At 41.7% G+C, this 20,683-nt stretch overlaps 1 protein-coding gene across 3 annotated transcripts in view; it reads left to right on the forward strand.

Annotated features, from left to right (window-relative positions):
• PAPPA2 (pappalysin 2) overlaps positions 1-15,441 on the forward strand; it is a 417,104-nt gene extending 401,663 nt beyond the window's left edge. For all 3 annotated transcript variants that reach the window (XR_001004080.1, XM_011962377.1, XM_011962378.1), the window contains 2 exons: positions 1,446-1,544; positions 12,217-15,441. Coding sequence is in view for 2 of the 3 variants with exons in the window: in XM_011962377.1 (XP_011817767.1) it covers positions 1,446-1,544; positions 12,217-12,291 (174 nt within the window). In the remaining variant the exon portion in view is untranslated. The remainder of the gene's footprint in view (positions 1-1,445; positions 1,545-12,216) is intronic.
• The last annotated feature ends 5,242 nt before the right edge of the window (positions 15,442-20,683 follow it).

The following is a 20,683-nucleotide window of genomic DNA, read 5'->3' on the forward strand; positions in this document are numbered from 1 at the left end:
TCGATTATTTGGCTGCAGTTCAGAACCTGAGTCTTGATTCTATAGTTATTCTAAGTTCTCTAGAGTCAGAATAACTGGTTACAGCATTAAGGACAAATGCTCATCACAGAATCTTTGTCTTTTATCCCAGTGAGGCCTGTGTTGAAAACAGAATTAATTTTCACTTCCTGCTCACAACTGACATTGCTATGCAGCTGTGCAGCAGCTGTTGAGTTCCACCCCACAAGTAGCAGCTTCTCAGCGGTTGGCAAACTGGCATACATCTGGAATGATGTTCAAATGACCTCAGGATCCCATAGAATAAATCAAAACATTGAAGTAATAACTTGGATAAACTCAGTCTGATGTAACTCAATTGCTGAGAGTTATTTAATGGCCATTTTTGAGTTGAGTGAACTCACGAGTTCTGTGGCCCAAAGAGTTTGACCACAAGATGTTTCTTAGGACTTTATGGCTGAGCATCGCTCAGGATGAGGAGCAGCCAGTTTATTGAGTAGGTGGGCTGGCTGATGTACCCTCTAGGATGCAGCAGGACAGCGTTTCCCTCCAGAGGTAGTTTTCTGGAGAAATAATGCACTGGGCTGCTGAGCTATTTTTAAACAACTTGTTGCTGTTCTTATTGTACATTCTCTTTTGGGGTGAAACACTCCATTAACTCTGGTTTGGCCTGGACCCCTTTCCCACTTTAGTCCATGCTGACTTACTGCAGTAACAGTAGTGGATGGAAACAGTACAGCTTTCTCTCCTCTAACCCTGTGTCTAGTTTCTGTGCATGAGTTGGCTGTACCTGTGGGAATATTTGTGTTACAGTACTGGTGTCCTCAACCTGAGCACCACTGTGGGCTGGACAGACACTATTTGAGTCTTCGTAGCACCCAAGGACTACTCAGGTGTCTAAGTATCAGTCTTCAGTGCACCAGGAGAGGGGTGGAGGTTAATACGTGAGAAGCAGTACAAAGTCAAGATACATGACATCTAATACTAAGCTCTATCTGACACTTGCTATGTGACCTGGGCAATTCTTATCATCTCTATGCATGCTCATTTCCTTATTAAAAACCAGGATTTTTAGGGCCAACTGCACTGCTGCACAGGCTTTCTCCCATGCTCAACAGAGTTAAAAATATGTGGAACTGTTTTGTAACCTACATAATATAAAGACCTCTTATTACAAGAAGGCAGAAAAGTTGATCAAAGAGTTTAAATGACCTATCTCAGACCTTAGAGCAGGCCAGGAGCAGTGCTGCCAGTGAAATAGGACAATTCCTTGGACTTAGTGGTCTTGAGATTTTTTCAAATGTTAGGTCAATCTGTATCCTGCACCTTTGGTGCTTTTCTGTAATATCTCTGGAGTTTTATGGATTATGCTGGGATGGGAGGAGTGGCAGAGTCAAACAAGATATAATAAGACTGTATTGAGATGTTGCCTTCTAACCTCCCTACAGCCCTTCCAAGCAGATGGTTGGTGTGACACTATCAACAACCGAGCCTACTGCCACTATGACGGGGGAGACTGCTGCTCTTCCACACTCTCCTCCAAGAAGGTGAGTGAGAGAACCTGGAGATGGGGGAGGCAGTGGCTTCAGTAATAAAGGCAGGGTCTTTGGCTAGCTCTCCTTCATGGTGTGTAATAATGGGTTTGTATTCAACAATTAGGAGGGAATTATAATGGACAAACATTGGAGCTTCTAAAGTGACAGGGTTAAGGGTAGCATAGCTTCTTAGACAACCCCAGTCCTTTGTCGGTTCAGTGATTCTTTCAGAAAAGCCATGGTTTTTGCTGCGGAAAGACTCATACCTGCTTATCATTGGCCAAGAAATGTCTCTGTAGGCAGGGAAAGTAATCGTCTTTACCCCTGGGAGAGGTGGGATTACCAACAAAGTGCTGTTCAGTTACTATCCGTCTTCATAATTACATTAAGCATTTTATAGAGTGTATTACAAGCATCTCGCAGACACATGTTAAATGGCTGCCACACCAGTCACCTGAGCAAGCACTCTCTGGATTGTATCCTGAGCAATAATCCTTTCTTTTTTTTTTTTTTTTTTTTTTGAGACAGAGTCTCACACTCGCCCAGGAGGAGTGCAGTGGCGTGATCTTGGTTCACTGCAATCTCCTCTTCCCAGGCTCAAGTGATTCTCCTGCCTCAGCCTCCCAAGTAGATGGGATTACAGGCGTGTGCCACCGCACCTAGAGACAGAGTTTCACCATGTTGGCCAGGCTGGTCTCAAACTCCTGGCCTCAAGTGATCCACCCACCTCAGCCTCCCAAAGTGCTGGGATTATAGGTTTGAGCCACTGCATCCGGCCATATCCTGTGCTTTTAATTGCCATGCTCTGTAGCCTTGATCGTTTCTGGGGCAGGAACTATGACACCCTGGATACCTTGGAGTAAGTGAAGTCAATACAGGTGAAAGATGTCTTTTTTATCTTACATTTGCTTGCTTTTCTTTTTTCATCTAATTTCTCTCAGAGGAGATTGCTTTTTGTCCTATTTGATTATTTCTAAGACTTTGCTTTGATCTTGGTGTCAAATGTAGATAAGCTGATTATAATCAGGCTTCTCTTTCAGCCCCTGCAGAGGTACATAGTTGCCTTTTTAGAGGGTCTGGTGGGTTGCACAGGCAGTGGTTTGAGGTCCTACATGGAAGATGTCCTACCACACATGGACCAGTGATGCATGAGAGGCCACACAAGTAGACGTGCAGTCGGCATCCCTCTCATCATCCAGCAGGATGTGTATCTTCATTGCCTTCCTTTCAATTACATCTTCTCATCTCTTGTTTTTAGATTCCACCCTTGCCCTTCCAGGAGATACCACCCTTGCCCTTCCAGGAGATACTCCGTACAACTTCAACTGTTGGCCAAAAACAGAGAAGATCCTTAATGTCTTACTGTTAGTGACTTAGCCAAGGCCTGGATTTGAATTGTGTAGACTTCAGAGCTGGTAGGCAGGAGCAAATCTCTTGGCTCCCAAGTGAGCCAAGCTACCTGTGGAGCATCATAATGTGATTGTGTCATTCCATATCAGTCCTCATAAACACTGTCTTTTTATTAAAGTACTAACAGGGTCACATAAAAACTCGCTACCTTACAAAGGGCCAAGACCTAGGCCCTTATTCCAGATCACCTGTTAAAACCCAACCACTTGATCATAGATATTTGCAAACATTCCTAGGACAGCCATGGTTTACTGCTTTCTTTCTGCTCTGGTTTACAGTTTCTTCGTTTTTGGCCTTTGGGAAATGTTCTTTTTCTTCTTATCATGCCAGATGTGAAACTGAGAGAATACTATTATGTTTTATCTAACATTTTAGGCGGTTTATAGAGGGGTAATTTTTACATAGTATATTCTACTGCCTTGTCCTACTTCCTGGCTGAAATATAAGTATGATATGCCTCCAAATGTATAGATGTGTACCATGTTCTTCACCTAGAAGATGATCTACATATATATTATATACATACACATGACCTACATATATGTATATATATGTGTATGAGTATATATATGTGATTTATCTCAACTCCAGTGTCTACAGTATATGCATTTATAGTAAGAAATGGACTAGATGCCCAGAAAATCTGGACCTGTGTCTAAGTTATGTGATTCTCATAAAGTAACATACCTAGCAAATTTTCTAACAGTACAGGAATAATGAAAAGGAAGGATCTGGTCATAAAGTATGCTAGGAAAAAGTAGTTTGCCTCCCACTTCAAAATAGGACAATCATATTTATTTGTTTGTTAACAACCTACATCAGTCACTAAACTAGTAGCTGGGACTAAAAAGCTGATTAGATCCCAGGCCTTTGAAAATACATTCCAGAGGTTAAGCTCTATAATAAATATGTGGATAAAATATACCATAACTCAAAGAAGGGACAGCTCTCTGAGTCCTGGAAGCCAAATGAAATTTTCCAGAGAAGATTGTTCCTAAGAAAGTATTCCTGCATAATCCATCTTGATATATGTCTATTTGAATTTTACATTTTCCAAGAAGACTTGCAGACCCACAAATGTGACATCATTGAAACCCTCCATCCCAAGGAATGAACAGTGGACTAGTGGAACAACACCATTTCCTTTTTTCCGCACATGACAGCAATGAGCAGCAAAACGTTTGGCTTTAGCATTCTGAGTCTTGGAAATAGGTGTTTCTGTGCTGCAGGCATCTGTTGATGGGATTGGAGCATAGTGTTGCTTCCTCCTGGGGATGTCAGCTTCTAGGGGAATATACCAAGCCCCAAGTCTCAGAAGAAGCAACAGTGCCAGGCAGCCTATTTGGGATAAACCTTGACCCACAGCTGAGAAAAATAGAAGTGAAGTTGTGGGCTGGGTGTGGTGGCTCACACCTGCAATCTCAGCACTTTGGGAGGCTGAGATGGGTGGATCACCTGAGGTCAGGAGTTCGAGACCAGCCTGGCCAACATGGTGAAACCCCGTCTCTACTAGAAATACACAAAATTAGCCAGACGTGGTGGCTCGATCCTGTAATCCCAGCTGCTCAGGAGGCTGAGGCAGGAAAATCGCTTGAACCCAGGAGGCGGAGGTTGCAGTGAGCCGAGATCACGCCACTGCACTCCAGCCTAGGCAACAAAAGGGAAACTTCATCTCAAAAAAAAAGGAAGTGAAGTTGTGGGGGGTCCAGAGGAATTGAGATTCTGCATGACCATTTCTTTGTCTCTGTGTTAGATTGCTAGGTTCACTTAATATACCCGTACCACGCCCCTTTTGTAAAGGTGTGGAAAGAATTTACCCTTCTTTCCCAATAAATTAAAAGACTAACGAAACCATCAAATAGTGGTGGTATGGCACAGTAGAAAGAACAGAAGACCCAGTATCTAGAGATTTGGAATCTGCTCCCAGGATTGCTACTAACTATCCTTGAAAACAAGACAGTTCACCATTTTAAGGCTTCATTTCATCATTTGTAAAATAAAAGTTGTCTACTTAATAATCTTCAAGGTGTTATCTAGCCTTAGAATTTCATATATTTATCATCCTTCAAAAAAATCACTTCAACATACTGATTTGATTTCCTTTGGATATATACCCAGTTGTGGGATTGCTGGATCACATAATTTACATTCCCAACAACAGTTTGAAAGGGTTCCCTTTCCTCCACATTCTCACAAGCACTCGCCTTTCATTGTTGTTGTTGTTGTTGTTGCTGTTGTTGTTGTTTTTGAGACGGAGTTTCACTCTTGTCACCTAGACTGGAGTGCAATGACACAATCTGGACTCACTGCAACCTCTGCCTCCCAGGTTCAAGCGATTCTCCTGCCTCAGCCTCCCAAGTAATTGGGATTACAGGCAGGCACCACCACGCCCAGCTAGTTTTGTATTTTTAGTAGAGAGGAATTTCTTCATGTTTGTCAGGCTGGTCTCGAACTCCTGACTTCAGGTGGTCCACCCGCCTCGGCCTCCCAAAGTGCTGGGATTACAGGTGTGAGTCACCGTGCCTGGTAGTCTTTCCTCTTTTTGATAAGCAGCTATTGGTCTCATTATCAGGAGTCCCTGAGGAGTCCTACAGGCCCCCCAGGTTCTGCCCCCAAGATTCTAAGAGAGAGCTTGTACTAGGGCTCTAGTCTTAATGTTCTTTGCATTATTTGGATATGAAGCCCAGGATATGTGAGCACAACAAGGTCAATCATGGGATGCAAAGGAGATTGAAGATCAGGCCAGAAGTCACTGTTCATTGAAGAGCCAGAGAAAAAGAAAATTAGTGTACAGATTTGTGTACATTTACATAGAACTTCTATTTGCTACAAGAACTCCATCAGGCACTGTACCATGACTGCTTTGGAAAGCTTCTTTGGGGCCTGATAGAACCGAATTAATATGAAGAAATTGAAGTGGCTCTGATTTGTCATTCACATAACAAGAAGATTTTTTTTTGAAAATGATGTGGAAGAGAGAAAATAGTGCTTGGCCTCAAGCAAAAATTTGATTAGCATCCTCTCTTGGTCTAAAACACTCATCAAGATAATAAAATAGGATTCAGTCCCATGCCTTATCTTCAGAGATACAGTCCCTTTTGGCTAAAATTCCAACCTGTAGGTTAGTAAAGCAGAAGTTCTAAAGTCCAAACTAACCTTTCTAAAACATCAACGTGGTCTTGAGTTCTGTTGCAAGCTGTGGAAGAGCGATGTTCTTAATCCGGTTCAAGAAAGAGAGATCTTATCAGCCAGTCAGTCAATGTTTGTGGAACTATTCCAGAGCCTGGGCTCTGTAATAGGCAGTCTGAGACCACTCACCCCTCTATTTCTTCTTCTTCTTAGACAGATCTTTCAGATTCCTCAGAATCATCCAGTCCTAAGCTCTTCTCCATAGGGCCTAGATGTTGTGGAGCCAGCTCCTGAAAGCAGATTTCCCTCACCCCCCAAATCTGGATTAGGTATTTAACTCCTGTTCACATCCTGATGCTACACTGAGCTATCACATGAGCTAAAAAAAAAATTGCTATGGTGGGTCCCCCCAAGGGCTGGAACTATGTTTCTTTTATCTCTGTGACTCCATAACAATGCCTGGCACATATAGGTGTGGAATAAAGACTATGGAATGATTGAATGGCTAACTGTATATACCCATAGACAGCAGACAAGGCCACACTATCTCTATGGCTAACTCCCCACAGCAGCCTCAAAATGGGAAACTTCGCCAGGTTATATAACATGCAGAAGAAATTACATCTGCTTTTGAGAAGTTTCCAAAGCGGTATTCGTACGGCAGACTGACAGCCTTTCCTTTACGTATTCCACCGCTTGCACACAGTCATTACTTGTCCATTTCATCTGCCTGGAACACAGTTAAAAGAACCATGGCAAGAAAAGGCTTCCTATAGCAATGAAAATCGATATCATTAGGCTTATGCATCATAAGAGGAGTAGTCCAAGTGCTCTCTCAGATTTAAGTATTCACTGTAGGTATAATACTAAGGGCTTGCCTTTCTGGCTCAAAGATAAATCATCTCTGAGGGATGTGTGTGTGTGTGTGCGCGTGTGTGTGTGTGTGTGTTTTAAAGGAGGCACATTTAGCAAAGGGGAGAGCTTTTCTATACAGTGAAATTAATATACAGTTGTGTTTATGACTTTTGGTTCTATATGTTGTTAAAAGGCAAAAAGATGGGCGTTTTATAAAGATATTTTTCTTTTACCAAGATGGTTAAAATAAAAATTAAAAAGTGACCCTTACCAGGATAAGCTTCAGATATTTGAAAAGTGCACTTATGTGAAACACTTTATTTTCTGATGTTACAAGATAAGCAAGGTATACATACGGGCGGTGAAGTTCACCCACGTACACATTGTGCAGAGAAACCAAGCCCAGTACCTTTTCTTGGAAAAGATGTCTGTGGGTTAGAGTGATATCCTAAGACTGACATCTTTCAATTATTGAAATTAAAATTTTCTACTCTATATTCCATCTTCAGATATTTTTAAATTTGGGATCAATTAGTCATTTTTCCTTTCCTATTTTTTTCATTGTAACCTTGGACTCAAACTGTCAAGCTTCCCAGGCTCATGTTGCCATAGGAGACTCTGTTTGTTGAGGGTGGAGTGGTTGTTTTTGGCAGGTTGGGGGAGGAGCAATTAATTCTAATAGGTATATAGTAAATTAAAACTTGGGTCTTTCCAGCCTTTTTTCTGTATTTCTGCTCTTTTCTATAAACTTCGTTCTCTTTCCAGATGGCTCTTTAAGACAGAAGAGAAGGAGCTTTTAGAAATAATTCCCAGGCTATAGCAAAGGAAGTCCAGTGGGGCCTGGAGAAGGTCACTTAGGTCATTACTGCTCTTTTCAACATACATTCTCTAACGTTTTTGAGATTAGAAGTGACCCTTGGTGAAGACTTGAGAAAGAAAAATTCCCTGGGATCCTTTACTAACCCATTCAAATATTTAGATTGTTCTTATGAAAAGAAAGATATCTTTAGATATACCTTTAATTTCCATTCTGAATACCAGACTTATACATGTAAGAAAAGTATTTTGGGTGCTTCTTAGATTTTTATAGACAATTACACGGGAAAAAAAGAAGAAACTTATGAGGTTTTGCCAATGAGTCAGTCAGGGTTGGAGGAAAAGTAACAGATGTAGTGTTAGATGAATAAGATACACTCCAAACACTTGAAAAAAGAAAAATAAAACCCTGGGGAAACTCCATAGTTGTATCTAGTCATCCTGCGAGAACCCAAGAGCATCTATAGGTGTTAAGGATGCACTAGTTATCTTTGACTTCGATTATTTGGCTGCAGTTCAGAACCTGAGTCTTGATTCTATAGTTATTCTAAGTTCTCTAGAGTCAGAATAACTGGTTACAGCATTAAGGACAAATGCTCATCACAGAATCTTTGTCTTTTATCCCAGTGAGGCCTGTGTTGAAAACAGAATTAATTTTCACTTCCTGCTCACAACTGACATTGCTATGCAGCTGTGCAGCAGCTGTTGAGTTCCACCCCACAAGTAGCAGCTTCTCAGCGGTTGGCAAACTGGCATACATCTGGAATGATGTTCAAATGACCTCAGGATCCCATAGAATAAATCAAAACATTGAAGTAATAACTTGGATAAACTCATTCTGATGTAACTCAATTGCTGAGAGTTATTTAATGGCCATTTTTGAGTTGAGTGAACTCACGAGTTCTGTGGCCCAAAGAGTTTGACCACAAGATGTTTCTTAGGACTTTATGGCTGAGCATCGCTCAGGATGAGGAGCAGCCAGTTTATTGAGTAGGTGGGCTGGCTGATGTACCCTCTAGGATGCAGCAGGACAGCGTTTCCCTCCAGAGGTAGTTTTCTGGAGAAATAATGCACTGGGCTGCTGAGCTATTTTTAAACAACTTGTTGCTGTTCTTATTGTACATTCTCTTTTGGGGTGAAACACTCCATTAACTCTGGTTTGGCCTGGACCCCTTTCCCACTTTAGTCCATGCTGACTTACTGCAGTAACAGTAGTGGATGGAAACAGTACAGCTTTCTCTCCTCTAACCCTGTGTCTAGTTTCTGTGCATGAGTTGGCTGTACCTGTGGGAATATTTGTGTTACAGTACTGGTGTCCTCAACCTGAGCACCACTGTGGGCTGGACAGACACTATTTGAGTCTTCGTAGCACCCAAGGACTACTCAGGTGTCTAAGTATCAGTCTTCAGTGCACCAGGAGAGGGGTGGAGGTTAATACGTGAGAAGCAGTACAAAGTCAAGATACATGACATCTAATACTAAGCTCTATCTGACACTTGCTATGTGACCTGGGCAATTCTTATCATCTCTATGCATGCTCATTTCCTTATTAAAAACCAGGATTTTTAGGGCCAACTGCACTGCTGCACAGGCTTTCTCCCATGCTCAACAGAGTTAAAAATATGTGGAACTGTTTTGTAACCTACATAATATAACGACCTCTTATTACAAGAAGGCAGAAAAGTTGATCAAAGAGTTTAAATGACCTATCTCAGACCTTAGAGCAGGCCAGGAGCAGTGCTGCCAGTGAAATAGGACAATTCCTTGGACTTAGTGGTCTTGAGATTTTTTCAAATGTTAGGTCAATCTGTATCCTGCACCTTTGGTGCTTTTCTGTAATATCTCTGGAGTTTTATGGATTATGCTGGGATGGGAGGAGTGGCAGAGTCAAACAAGATATAATAAGACTGTATTGAGATGTTGCCTTCTAACCTCCCTACAGCCCTTCCAAGCAGATGGTTGGTGTGACACTATCAACAACCGAGCCTACTGCCACTATGACGGGGGAGACTGCTGCTCTTCCACACTCTCCTCCAAGAAGGTGAGTGAGAGAACCTGGAGATGGGGGAGGCAGTGGCTTCAGTAATAAAGGCAGGGTCTTTGGCTAGCTCTCCTTCATGGTGTGTAATAATGGGTTTGTATTCAACAATTAGGAGGGAATTATAATGGACAAACATTGGAGCTTCTAAAGTGACAGGGTTAAGGGTAGCATAGCTTCTTAGACAACCCCAGTCCTTTGTCGGTTCAGTGATTCTTTCAGAAAAGCCATGGTTTTTGCTGCGGAAAGACTCATACCTGCTTATCATTGGCCAAGAAATGTCTCTGTAGGCAGGGAAAGTAATCGTCTTTACCCCTGGGAGAGGTGGGATTACCAACAAAGTGCTGTTCAGTTACTATCCGTCTTCATAATTACATTAAGCATTTTATAGAGTGTATTACAAGCATCTCGCAGACACATGTTAAATGGCTGCCACACCAGTCACCTGAGCAAGCACTCTCTGGATTGTATCCTGAGCAATAATCCTTTCTTTTTTTTTTTTTTTTTTTTTTTTGAGACAGAGTCTCGCTCTGTCACCGGGGATGGAGTGCAGTGGCTGGATCTCAGCTCACTGCAAGCTCCGCCTCCCGGGTTTACGCCATTCTCCTGCCTCGCCTCCAGAGTAGCTGGGACTACAGGCGCCCGCCACCTCGCCCGGCTAGTTTTTTAGTATTTTTTAGTAGAGACGGGGTTTCACCGTGTTAGCCAGGATGGTCTCGATCTCCTGACCTCGTGATCCACCTGTCTCGGCCTCCCAAAGTGCTGGGATTACAGGCTTGAGCCACCGCGTCCGGCCAATAATCCTTTCTTAATGCCCTTTATCCCTGTCATTCTTGGCTCTGTTAAATTAGCAGATAGGCTCAAGCTAAGCCTTATAAAATAGAATAAGCTGAAATTTTGTAATAATATGGATAAAAATCTAAGTGCTCCAAAGGTATTTGAAGCTAGTTGGGTCAATATGATAAATCTGAAATAAGCAAGAGATGTTATTTCCTTCCTTGTATGTGTCTCCACGATAAAACCACACCTACCATGATCACCTACATGCAGACTTGAATACTACATCGCTTCCTCGCTAATGTTTAATCCTCACTCAATATGTGGCAGGCACTGTTCTCGCCACTTATGTGAATCAACTTATTTAATGCAGAGTGCTCAGGGGCTTATCATATCACTATTTAATTTGGCTCTCTTTTGCTCTAAAAACCAATAAATACTAAACTAAGAAACAGATCAAGAGCTTGGACCGAAGGTCAGAAATCAGGCCAGCTATCTCTGTACAGGAAGACGAGATAACTTAGGAAAAAATAAAGCAGTTCTCTCCCCATCTCACACTCTGAAAATCTAGTAATTGTCTGTAATAAATTTCAGTGCCTGTGGCCAGCATACACAGGAATTAGGATCGAAAAGGCACTTCGCCCCTCTGATGACTCCTAAATCACATTTTAAAGTAATGTGCAAATATGCTGGAAAATCTCCCCACACAACCCCACCCATTCTCCTACCCACTTGCCCAATCACTAAGCCCATCTCTTTAGTGTGCTTGGACTAGTATTGTATGTGATATGCCTATTTATTTTTATCTCATTAGATTGTTAATGCCCCAAAGGGAAAAATCATTGCCACTTTTATATCACATTTCCCAAATGCCCAATTTTCTCTGATACTAGTTATGGACACTCAAAAAGTAGCACTTATCTGTTTGTAGCAGTGCAAGCAGAAGAGAGTAACTTTTTCCAGACTATCTCTGGCATGAGGAAGAGATAGTTACATAGAAGGAAGGCAATACAGCCACAAACAATGGGTGGGGAGATGTATTATTCCACCAAGCCAAAGTGTATCCTGGACTCAAGAAGAGCAAAAACTCATCCTTTGTGAGGGTGGCAAAGATGTTTCTATGGTTCCAAGAACACTGAGGATTTGGAGTCGGAGAGCTAGTCTGTAACTAGTCTCGGCTTCCCACATAGTAGTGTCATTACCTTGAATTAAGTCACCCCACATCTCTTGCCCTTCCTTGTAAAGAGAAAATGCTAATGCTACCGGTTCATCTTTCCTACTTCACAGGGAAAGTGACAGTAACAGTAAGAGCAGGATTTTTAGGTATGAGTAGTAACATTAGAACTGATAGAATAGTAGTTATAAATGCTTGGCAACATAGAAGAGCTTTATACTCGTATTATTTAAATCACACGAACACCCTCTGGGGTAGTTTCTATTGTCCTCCCCAGTTTATATATGAGAAAAGTGAAGCAAGGAACAATTACTTTGCCAAAGCTACATGGTGACATGATGTGTGAGTGGCAAAACTGTGTGTTAATTTCCAGTTTGTGATATTAGCACATAATTCTACAGTTCCTCTGGGACCAAGGGAGGAAAGTGAAAGCTGGTTGAAAAGTGTGAAGCTATCACATTTCAACTTCCCTTTCATTCCCCTAGGTCATTCCATTTGCTGCTGACTGTGACCTGGATGAGTGCACCTGCCGGGACCCCAAGGCAGAAGAAAATCAGTAACTGTGGGAACAAGCCCCTCCCTCCACTGCCTCAGAGGCAGTAAGAAAGAGAGGCTGACCCAGGAGGAAACAAAGGGTGAATGAAGAACAGTCATGAAATGGAGGAAGGAGGAAGAGCACGAAGGATCTTATAAGAAATGCCAGAGGATATTGATAGGTGCCAACTAGTTCATCGAATAGCCCAAGTAGGAGAGAATCATAGGCAAAAGTTTCTTTAAAGTGGCAGTTGATTAACATGGAAGGGGACATACAATAGATATATAAGGACCCTCCTCCCTCATTTATATTCTATTAAATCCTATCTTCAACTCTTACCCTGCTCCCCACTCTACACCCTGCCAACTATTCAGTCCCACCCAACTTGTACACCATTACCAAAATGCTAGAGGAGAAGTTGGCAGGGATACTCTGTTAATGCCCATTTCGAATGGATTGCCATCTTTCAGAGCTTATCTGCTCTCAACTGGCTCTTTTTCTTTTTCTGTAGCTGCCCTTAAATAATGAAGTTAGTTATTAATTCTTTATAAGTATTTAAACATAATTATATAAATATATTATATATATTATATTTTTTGCTGTTTACTAAGCTAAAAATTATTCATTGTTCCACACATGCTGCTGTGAAGTTCACATTCAAAATGAATGCTGAGACTTTGAGGACAGAAAGGCAACTTATTTTCCCATCTTTCTATGGATGGGGATTGGCAGGTTGAATGGGAAGTGCAGAAAGAGAGAGAGTAGTTAAATGAAATTCTGGATGCTAGCATGTAAAGCTAATCATCTTTTTGTTATGACCTGGGAGCTGGGCCCATTTTATGACCAAGGAGATGGAGAGTTGGAATGATGGTACTAAGAGGCGTAGGAAGTTGGGTCTGAGTACCACTGGTGATGGGTCCAGGAGAACTAGACTATGGTTCTTAAATATCTGTCCACAAAGAATATACTAACTTGTGGCCACTTCTCAGAACTCCCAATTGGAGTTGGTGAGACCCAGGATTTTCTGCACTTCCATACATGCCTGTTTCAAGTGTGGCTGTCAGCCAGTCAGCAAGTTTGTACTATGGCCCATTCTCTGATCACCAGGATTACAGGAACTCACATGCTCCTCACGCTTGGCCTGTAGTCCCACTTCTTGTTAGAAGTCTCCAAGTCTGGCCATCACTCGCAATCACATGACCAAATGTTGATTTTTCTGCGGGAAAAATGTTATGGAAATGATACAGGGGAAAGATAGGAGGAGATGAAAGAACAGGCAAGAACTGTCAGGATTAAATCCAGGCCCAGGGAATGAGAATGGAAGTGATCAGGGAAACTCGGTCCTTGTTCCAAGTCTCCAAAGAAGACCAAAGTGGGTCCCTTGAGCAATGAAGAATCTGAGATAAATTCTCTTGAAGTATCATGTACAAAATCTGTGAGCCGGAGATTTTGACTTGAGCAAGTTATAGAAATGCATGGAGCAAGGGTGACACTCTGTGGGGAGACAGAAGAATTTCAGATATTTAAGGTCCATTTTGTTGTTTTTACCCTTTCTTATCCGATAGATGGACTGCACATGAAATGACCACATTAAGCCTCTCTCTATTTACGTCCCAGGCTCACTGGGATGTGGTCTATTGCAGTTACATTTTCTTGTAACAGTTTCTGGATTAGACCCTAGGGAAAGAGAGTAAGGAGCCAATTTCTGTTTAACAGTCTAGTTTTACTCATTTTAGGAAGGCTGTGAGGCTTGTCTCCCTTGAAGCTTCTTCTCCAGTGGAAACCAAGAACAGACAAAATTTAGAGCTCAACTGTGGTCTCTTCCCATCTTCCGCTCTTTTGCTTTGACCACAGTTTTTCCACTCTTCCCATCAACACTAGAGCAATGGCTGTGCAAATAGGAATAGGAAATACTACCACAACTATAGAAATATTATCCACACTATCACGTAGGGAAGAACAATACCCTGAAAGGGAGTAAAACACGAATAAGGCGATATACCCACATTAATCTGTGGGTTGTGGAATGAGGGTGGCAAAGTTATTGGGAAAAGGAAAGAGCAGAGTTCACCCATTCAAAAAAAACCTTTTGTCCTCTAATCGCTAGCATAAAGAAAGTGTCGTTCAGATACTATTCGTTGTCTTGACACATGCTTAGTGCCTCCAAGAAGACAAACATATTTGTTCTTGGGATTCTGATAGGCTTCAATATGCAAAGGACAATGGAAAAGTTTAGACACTCTATTTTCAAAATTTTATAAAATTGTTTTCTTGGGGAAAATGTCCAAATTGCTGGACGTGTGCTAAGTTCTGCCTTGGGGAATCCTACCTTGTCTGAGATTGATGCAGAGGAGTTGTTATCCTGGGCATTACTCAGCTCAGGAACATGGAGCCTGTGGTTCATGCCAGTGTGTGTCTTTATGTGGTCTCTCCACAAGAGCAACAGTAAGAACGTTTCTGTTTTAAACTTCATTTTAAAATATTTTATTCTCTGCAATTCACCACTGCTCTGGGAAGGCAAAAGGAAAATTCCTGTTGTGTGTGAAGAGCCTCTTAGGCTATAAGGCTTCCCAGCCATAGTCAGCTATAGCTATTCAGAGACAGCAGGTTCTTCCAGTCTTTGTTCCTGGGACCTGATGTTTTGAGCAACTCAGGTCACTGATAAAGTGGAAGGACTAAGACGCTGTGGTCACAGATCCCAGCAACATCAACTCACCCTCACTCCATGTGGTGGTCCACATTCTGCTGCTCTTATCCACCCATGTGGTCATTGACAGACTTTCTCAGAGACTCTTCTGTGTGTTTGATTGTGCCCAGGTGGCCCAGGGCTAGCTGGCTCTGACAACTGGCATGACAGCTTCCAATCAGAAAGGCAGCTAAGGGGACAGGGTGAGGAGAATGGGCAGATACTGACAGAAATGACAGTAAGGGGATTGTGAAAGTAAAGAGCTCTTCCTGATTCTCTTCTTCTCTTTTTTCTATTATAAGGCATTGAACTTGGCACTTCCTGTATTCTTTGTGATCATTATTGAGTGCATTAGTTAACACCCAAGGGGATGGCTTGATTGGGAATGTAGTGAAAGGAGCTGATCTACTGTATTGTAATGTAAAACAGCTACAGCCAGTTATTTTGTAAGATTATAAGATGTTCATTAAAAAATTAGCACACAAAATATGAAGTGTCTTTGGTGTCTCTTTGTTTAAATCATTTCATCACTTTCTAATCACTTTCCATTGTCTTGTGCCGGGTCCGGGCAACAGTCATTATTTATTTGATTGATTAGTCATTTCTTTTAGTCATTTAAAAATGATTTGTTAAGTAAATAGAATATGTAAGGAAGATGAACATGAAAGCCCATAAGAAGACATGGCATATATGAAAGTAGAATGTGAGGTAGGAATGTCAAATGTCTCATGAGTTTTGAAATAAAGTGCAAGAATTACTTACAGTTCAGAGGAAGTAGGGCTCACTCCTGGATGCCAAAGGTAGGCAGCATTTAGAAACTGGTTGGAGAAGGATGCATATGATCTGACAGGCAGAAATGGGGGTGGGGAGAGGAGAGTCCAGGCAAGGTAAATAAGAGGGTTGAAGCTGTGGAGGTAGGAATGGGATCGGTGTGTATTATGGAACATCAGTGAGGCATCTAGCTTAGCTGGAAGGTAGAACTAAGCTAGCATGTACCATACATTTGGTAAATACAGAATCTTACTTAATTCTTACAACAGAGCTGCAAATAACATATTCTCACTTCACAGATAAGAATGGTAAGCCACAGCCTGGTAGAGAAAGTTCTTCAAGATCATATGAAGGGAGTTAGCCTGGTTCTGTGGGACACCAAGATGTTAGAAGGAAAAGAAAAATGGTGATTAATAGGATGGAGAGAGGTGAAATGAAATGTCAAGGATGATGCCTCTGCATTAAATACACAATCTGAAAGCTTGTCAGCCCTAACAGAAGAGGAAAGCTAGCAGGAGCAGGCTTTTAAAGAAAGAGTATTCATTTGCTCTTTCAATAAACTCAGGTTGAGGGCCAGATAGGAAATGCTATCTAAAGCAGTGTTCAGAACCTTAGAGGAGGCTTCTGCAGTTGGGGCCAGTTTGCTGAGTTTTCTGGCCACACCAGTCACCACCTGGCTACTGGAAGGGCTGAGCAGATATCTTAGCACACCTATGAGCCATTTGGAAAGAACTGTGGAATGGACAGTTGAGAATGTGAGCTTGGACTTGGGAGAGAGGTTTGTGGTTAGAAATAAACATTTGAGAGAGAAAAAAAGCATCTTCTTTATGGTTTACTAAGTGCTTTCATATGGTTTATGGCTACCCACAGGTTAGGCACAGTAAGGACAGTTTTGTTTTGTTTCTTTTCATTTTACAGATGAAGAAACTGAGTGTCTGTGAGGCTACAGGAAAATTTAAGTTCACATATCTAAGTGCAGGTTGGGGTGGGAATCCAAGTTCTTTGTCCCCAAATGTAATATTTTTCTACTGCACAGTGTTCAGCCTGCTACGCCAAAGAGTAAACCCAAATCCATTTTCAATGTGAAAGTTTAATGTCTTTTTACCGGTTTATGTTTCAAGGTGCTCATTGCTTTCCTTGTGGCTTTTTTAGTAGCTAAGCCTATTTTCTCTCCTGCCTGTTGTTCATAGCAAATTGTAGGAAAACTGAGGGCAAACCTTCTTGAGCACCCTTCCAGGGCCCTCTCCTCATGCCAGGCCCTGAGTATAAGCAGATGCCCTTGCACATACCAGTTAGGCCAGCTGGACAGAAATGTCTGGCAAGGCAGCATTTTCCTTAATAGCTTCCCTGGGGAGAGTCCTGGACAGAGACTTTGGAGCTCTGGTTTCCATTGACTGACAAACTTAAATGACATGATGAGTCATCTGTCAGCTGGGAGACTCACTACTCTTAGATTCAGACCATCCAGATGATGAAGGGCTTAGGGTTGGGTGAGGTAATGAGAAAGGCTCCAGGGCATCTCTGAAGCTATCTTGGGGTCATTTCTTTCTATGTTGCTCCAGAAAGACCACTGGGTTTCCCAGTGGTTAGCTCAGAAGGAAAGGGTGGTGGTGGTGAGAATCTCGTAACCCATAACGGTCCATGCCCATAAAAGCTTCTACGTGTGCCTGGGATATTTGGCCTGGCAAAACACAAGACTAGTTTAGAAAATAGATGGTTATTCTCAAGTCTCCCACAGTGTGAGCCTACCTGAGATTGAGTACATCTTTTCCAGTCAGAATTCAGTCTGGTGGCCAATGTACTATGGTGTGTGATTTGCCACATTTGGCTCCTTGCTGAAGACAGTTTGTTTTTCATTTTTAATCTGGTCCTGCCACTCAATCTTTAGGTTACATTGCTATGCATTAGCAATGATGAAGCACATTCTTGAAAGAAATCTACAGGTCAAATTTTTATTCCAAGTGCGTATAATAAAAACATTTCTAACCCCTGAAAGATAGTTCCGAGTAATGACAATAGTTCACATTAACTGCAATTTGCTAATGTTCTTCAAATTCAATTTTCTTCTAAGATAATTTAATATAAACAAGCTTCCTTTTCTTTGTCTACACAACAGTCAAATATTCAAATGCAAAAAAAAATGAGTGAAAAAAGGGACTGTGTTGACTTTTTAATGACTACCAATTATGTTGCGTCAACGTGCCCTTCTGAAGACAATTGCCGGTTTAAAAATGTTTATACACATAAAAGACTGTTCCAGTTAGAGAATTTCCCCCATACCACAATTTAATACGTGCAACTCAAAGTGCTTCCTGAATAGTTAGGCAAGTTATCTTAGGGTACAAATGACTTCCAAGTAGCGACTTCATAGGTAGCGAATCAATAACCATTAGAATAATCCGTAAGAAAATTTAGATAGCTTTTTAGAATATCCAAGTGGTCTTCACAATGGGGAAATATTGCTTATTAACTCAACATTGTTCATGCTTTCTCTACCTTGATAGGTGACCTGGCACAGGGAAGCTGGGGGCAGGGATGACTGAGCCTGGACCTAGAAAGTCAATACGTAGGATGTATTGGTGACTTGTGACCCATGGGTAGCAGCATAATGATATGCAAGGATGACAACCACAAAGTTTCAAGGCTGACAAATCTGAGTTTGAATTCGGGGTCCATTACTCACTAGATAAGTCATCTAGTTACTGAATCTCTCTGAGTCTCAGTTTCCTAAATATCTACTTTTGCAACCCCATACCCAGCATAGTGCTTAAGAAGTGCCAGACAGGAAGGGGTTAAAGAGTGATTGATGGAGATGATGTGTATAGATTATTCTCTCAAAAAGTTTGCAGCTGGGCATGGTGGCTTATGCCTGTAACCCCAGCACTTTGGGAGGCCGAGGTGGGCGGATCTCTTGAGGTCAGAAGTTCGAGATCAGTCTGGCCAACATGGTGAAAGCTCTTCTCCACTAAAAATACAAAAATTGAGCCAGGCATGGTGGCACACACTTGTAATCCCAGCTACTTATCAGGCTGAGACAGGAGAATCGCTTTAACCTGGGAGGCAAAAGTTGTGGTGAGCTGAGATTGCACCACTTCATTCCAGCCTGAGCGATAGAACAAGACTCCATCTTAAAAAAAAAAAAAAAAAAGTTTGAGGGCAAAGAAAAGGAAGTCGGGGGTGGGGGAATTGCCCTTTTGTGGCTTCAAATTCTCAAACACCATGCTTCCCTGACATGAGAGAGACTAAGATATGTGCCATCATTAGTTATGTTCCCAGGACAGTTAGAACAAATGGAGACTCCCAAGTAGTTTGGCTGGTAGGAGATGTTCTATCCCACTGATTCAGAGAGAAGCAAAAGGGATCTGTAGGGTAAAGCAACCTTTTCTTTTCTAAAGCATGGAGCTGAAGAAAAGAGTGGGCTAGGGTAAAATTTTGGAGTTGGCAGAAATGTTTGTTAACTCAGCCAGAATATGCCTATAAAGTTGCATTAGCTGTGTGGAACACTGGTTATTTTCTTCAAAAGACAATTTAATTGCTGAATTTATCCAGTTATACAATAGCACAGCCCAATGCAACTTTCGACAATGATGGAAATGTTCTACATCTGCATTGTCTGATGTGGTAGCCACTAGGTACTACAGGTTGCCATCTAGCCTTTAAAGTGACCAATAAGACTGAAAAACTGAATCTTAAATGCTACTTAATTTCAGTGGTTTAAATAGCGACATGTAGCTAGCCATGCCACTGGCCAGTACAGTTCTAAAGTATTACACACATATGTAATTCAATTTGCTTTTTAAATCATGCTACTTATATCTCATGGCTAATGTAATGTTACATCATGCTGAGGTGGATATTTTGGATTCTATTATTCTAGTTTGGAAAAATACATTTAATAAATCATCTACAAATTATACATCCAGACACCTGAAACCATAAATTAAAAAACAAATAAAAAGATCTCTTACTGACTTGTAGCTTTCATAAGCCATTTTTTAGTAGCTGAGATACGTAGTCATTCCTGGGACCCTAACTTTGGGAAGTCAGACAGTGACTGGAGAGCAATGTAGCACTTAATATAAATGAGACGTGAGAAATATTGAGAGAGGCACAAAGAAGCCCAAGATGGCACATTCAGTAAGTGGCAGAGCCAGGGTTTGGACCCAGTAGTCTGGTTCTAGAGTTCGTGCATTAACCCGCCATGCTCTATTACAACACTCCATTTCCTGAGAAACCACACACATAAAGCACCATACTTAGTTCTGCAGGTTCTCAGGCTTGAAAGGGTCTCCAAAAGTTCATTATTATTCACTATAGCATTCCTTCCAGTGAGTTGTCCTGCTTCATTATGAACTCACCTCGTATCAAGGAACTCAGTATCTCCCAAAGCTATGTGTTTTATATGCGGCCTTCTCTGACTTCAATGAAGTTAAAACTACTCACATAGCTGATAATATCATTATTTTAGTCAATATATTTTTGTTGAACAACTATTACATCCGAGGCACTAGCGATACTATAGTGAGTAAAACAAAGTTGCTGTCCTCAAGAAACTTGAAGTTGAAGGAGACAAATTAGTAGGCAACAAATATGTATGCCAGCTGTGGAAGATTGCTATGGAAAAAAATGCAGTGAGTTGGGGTAAGGAGTGGCAGGGCTGGAGAGGAGCTAGTTCACATAGGGAAGGTCCATGGATGCTTCTTGGAGATGCAAAGGGAGTGAGGAAATGAGCCAAGTGATACCTGGGAGGGAGAATGAACCAGACACGGGGAACAGCAAGTATAAGGTGGGAGAGAACTTTGTGTGTGTGAAGAAGACCATTGAGGCTGGGGTATGGCTGGAGCAGAGTGAGGGAGAGAGGTGAGGTCAGAGTTAAGTGTGGAGGGATGGAGGGGACCATGGAGGGTCTTATTAGCTATGATAATGACTCTGGCTTTTACTCAGAGTAAAATTGTTTTCT

The sequence above is a fragment of the Colobus angolensis genome, unplaced genomic scaffold (genome assembly GCF_000951035.1).
Source record: "Colobus angolensis palliatus isolate OR3802 unplaced genomic scaffold, Cang.pa_1.0 Scaffold59, whole genome shotgun sequence".
Taxonomy (NCBI): domain Eukaryota; kingdom Metazoa; phylum Chordata; class Mammalia; order Primates; family Cercopithecidae; genus Colobus; species Colobus angolensis.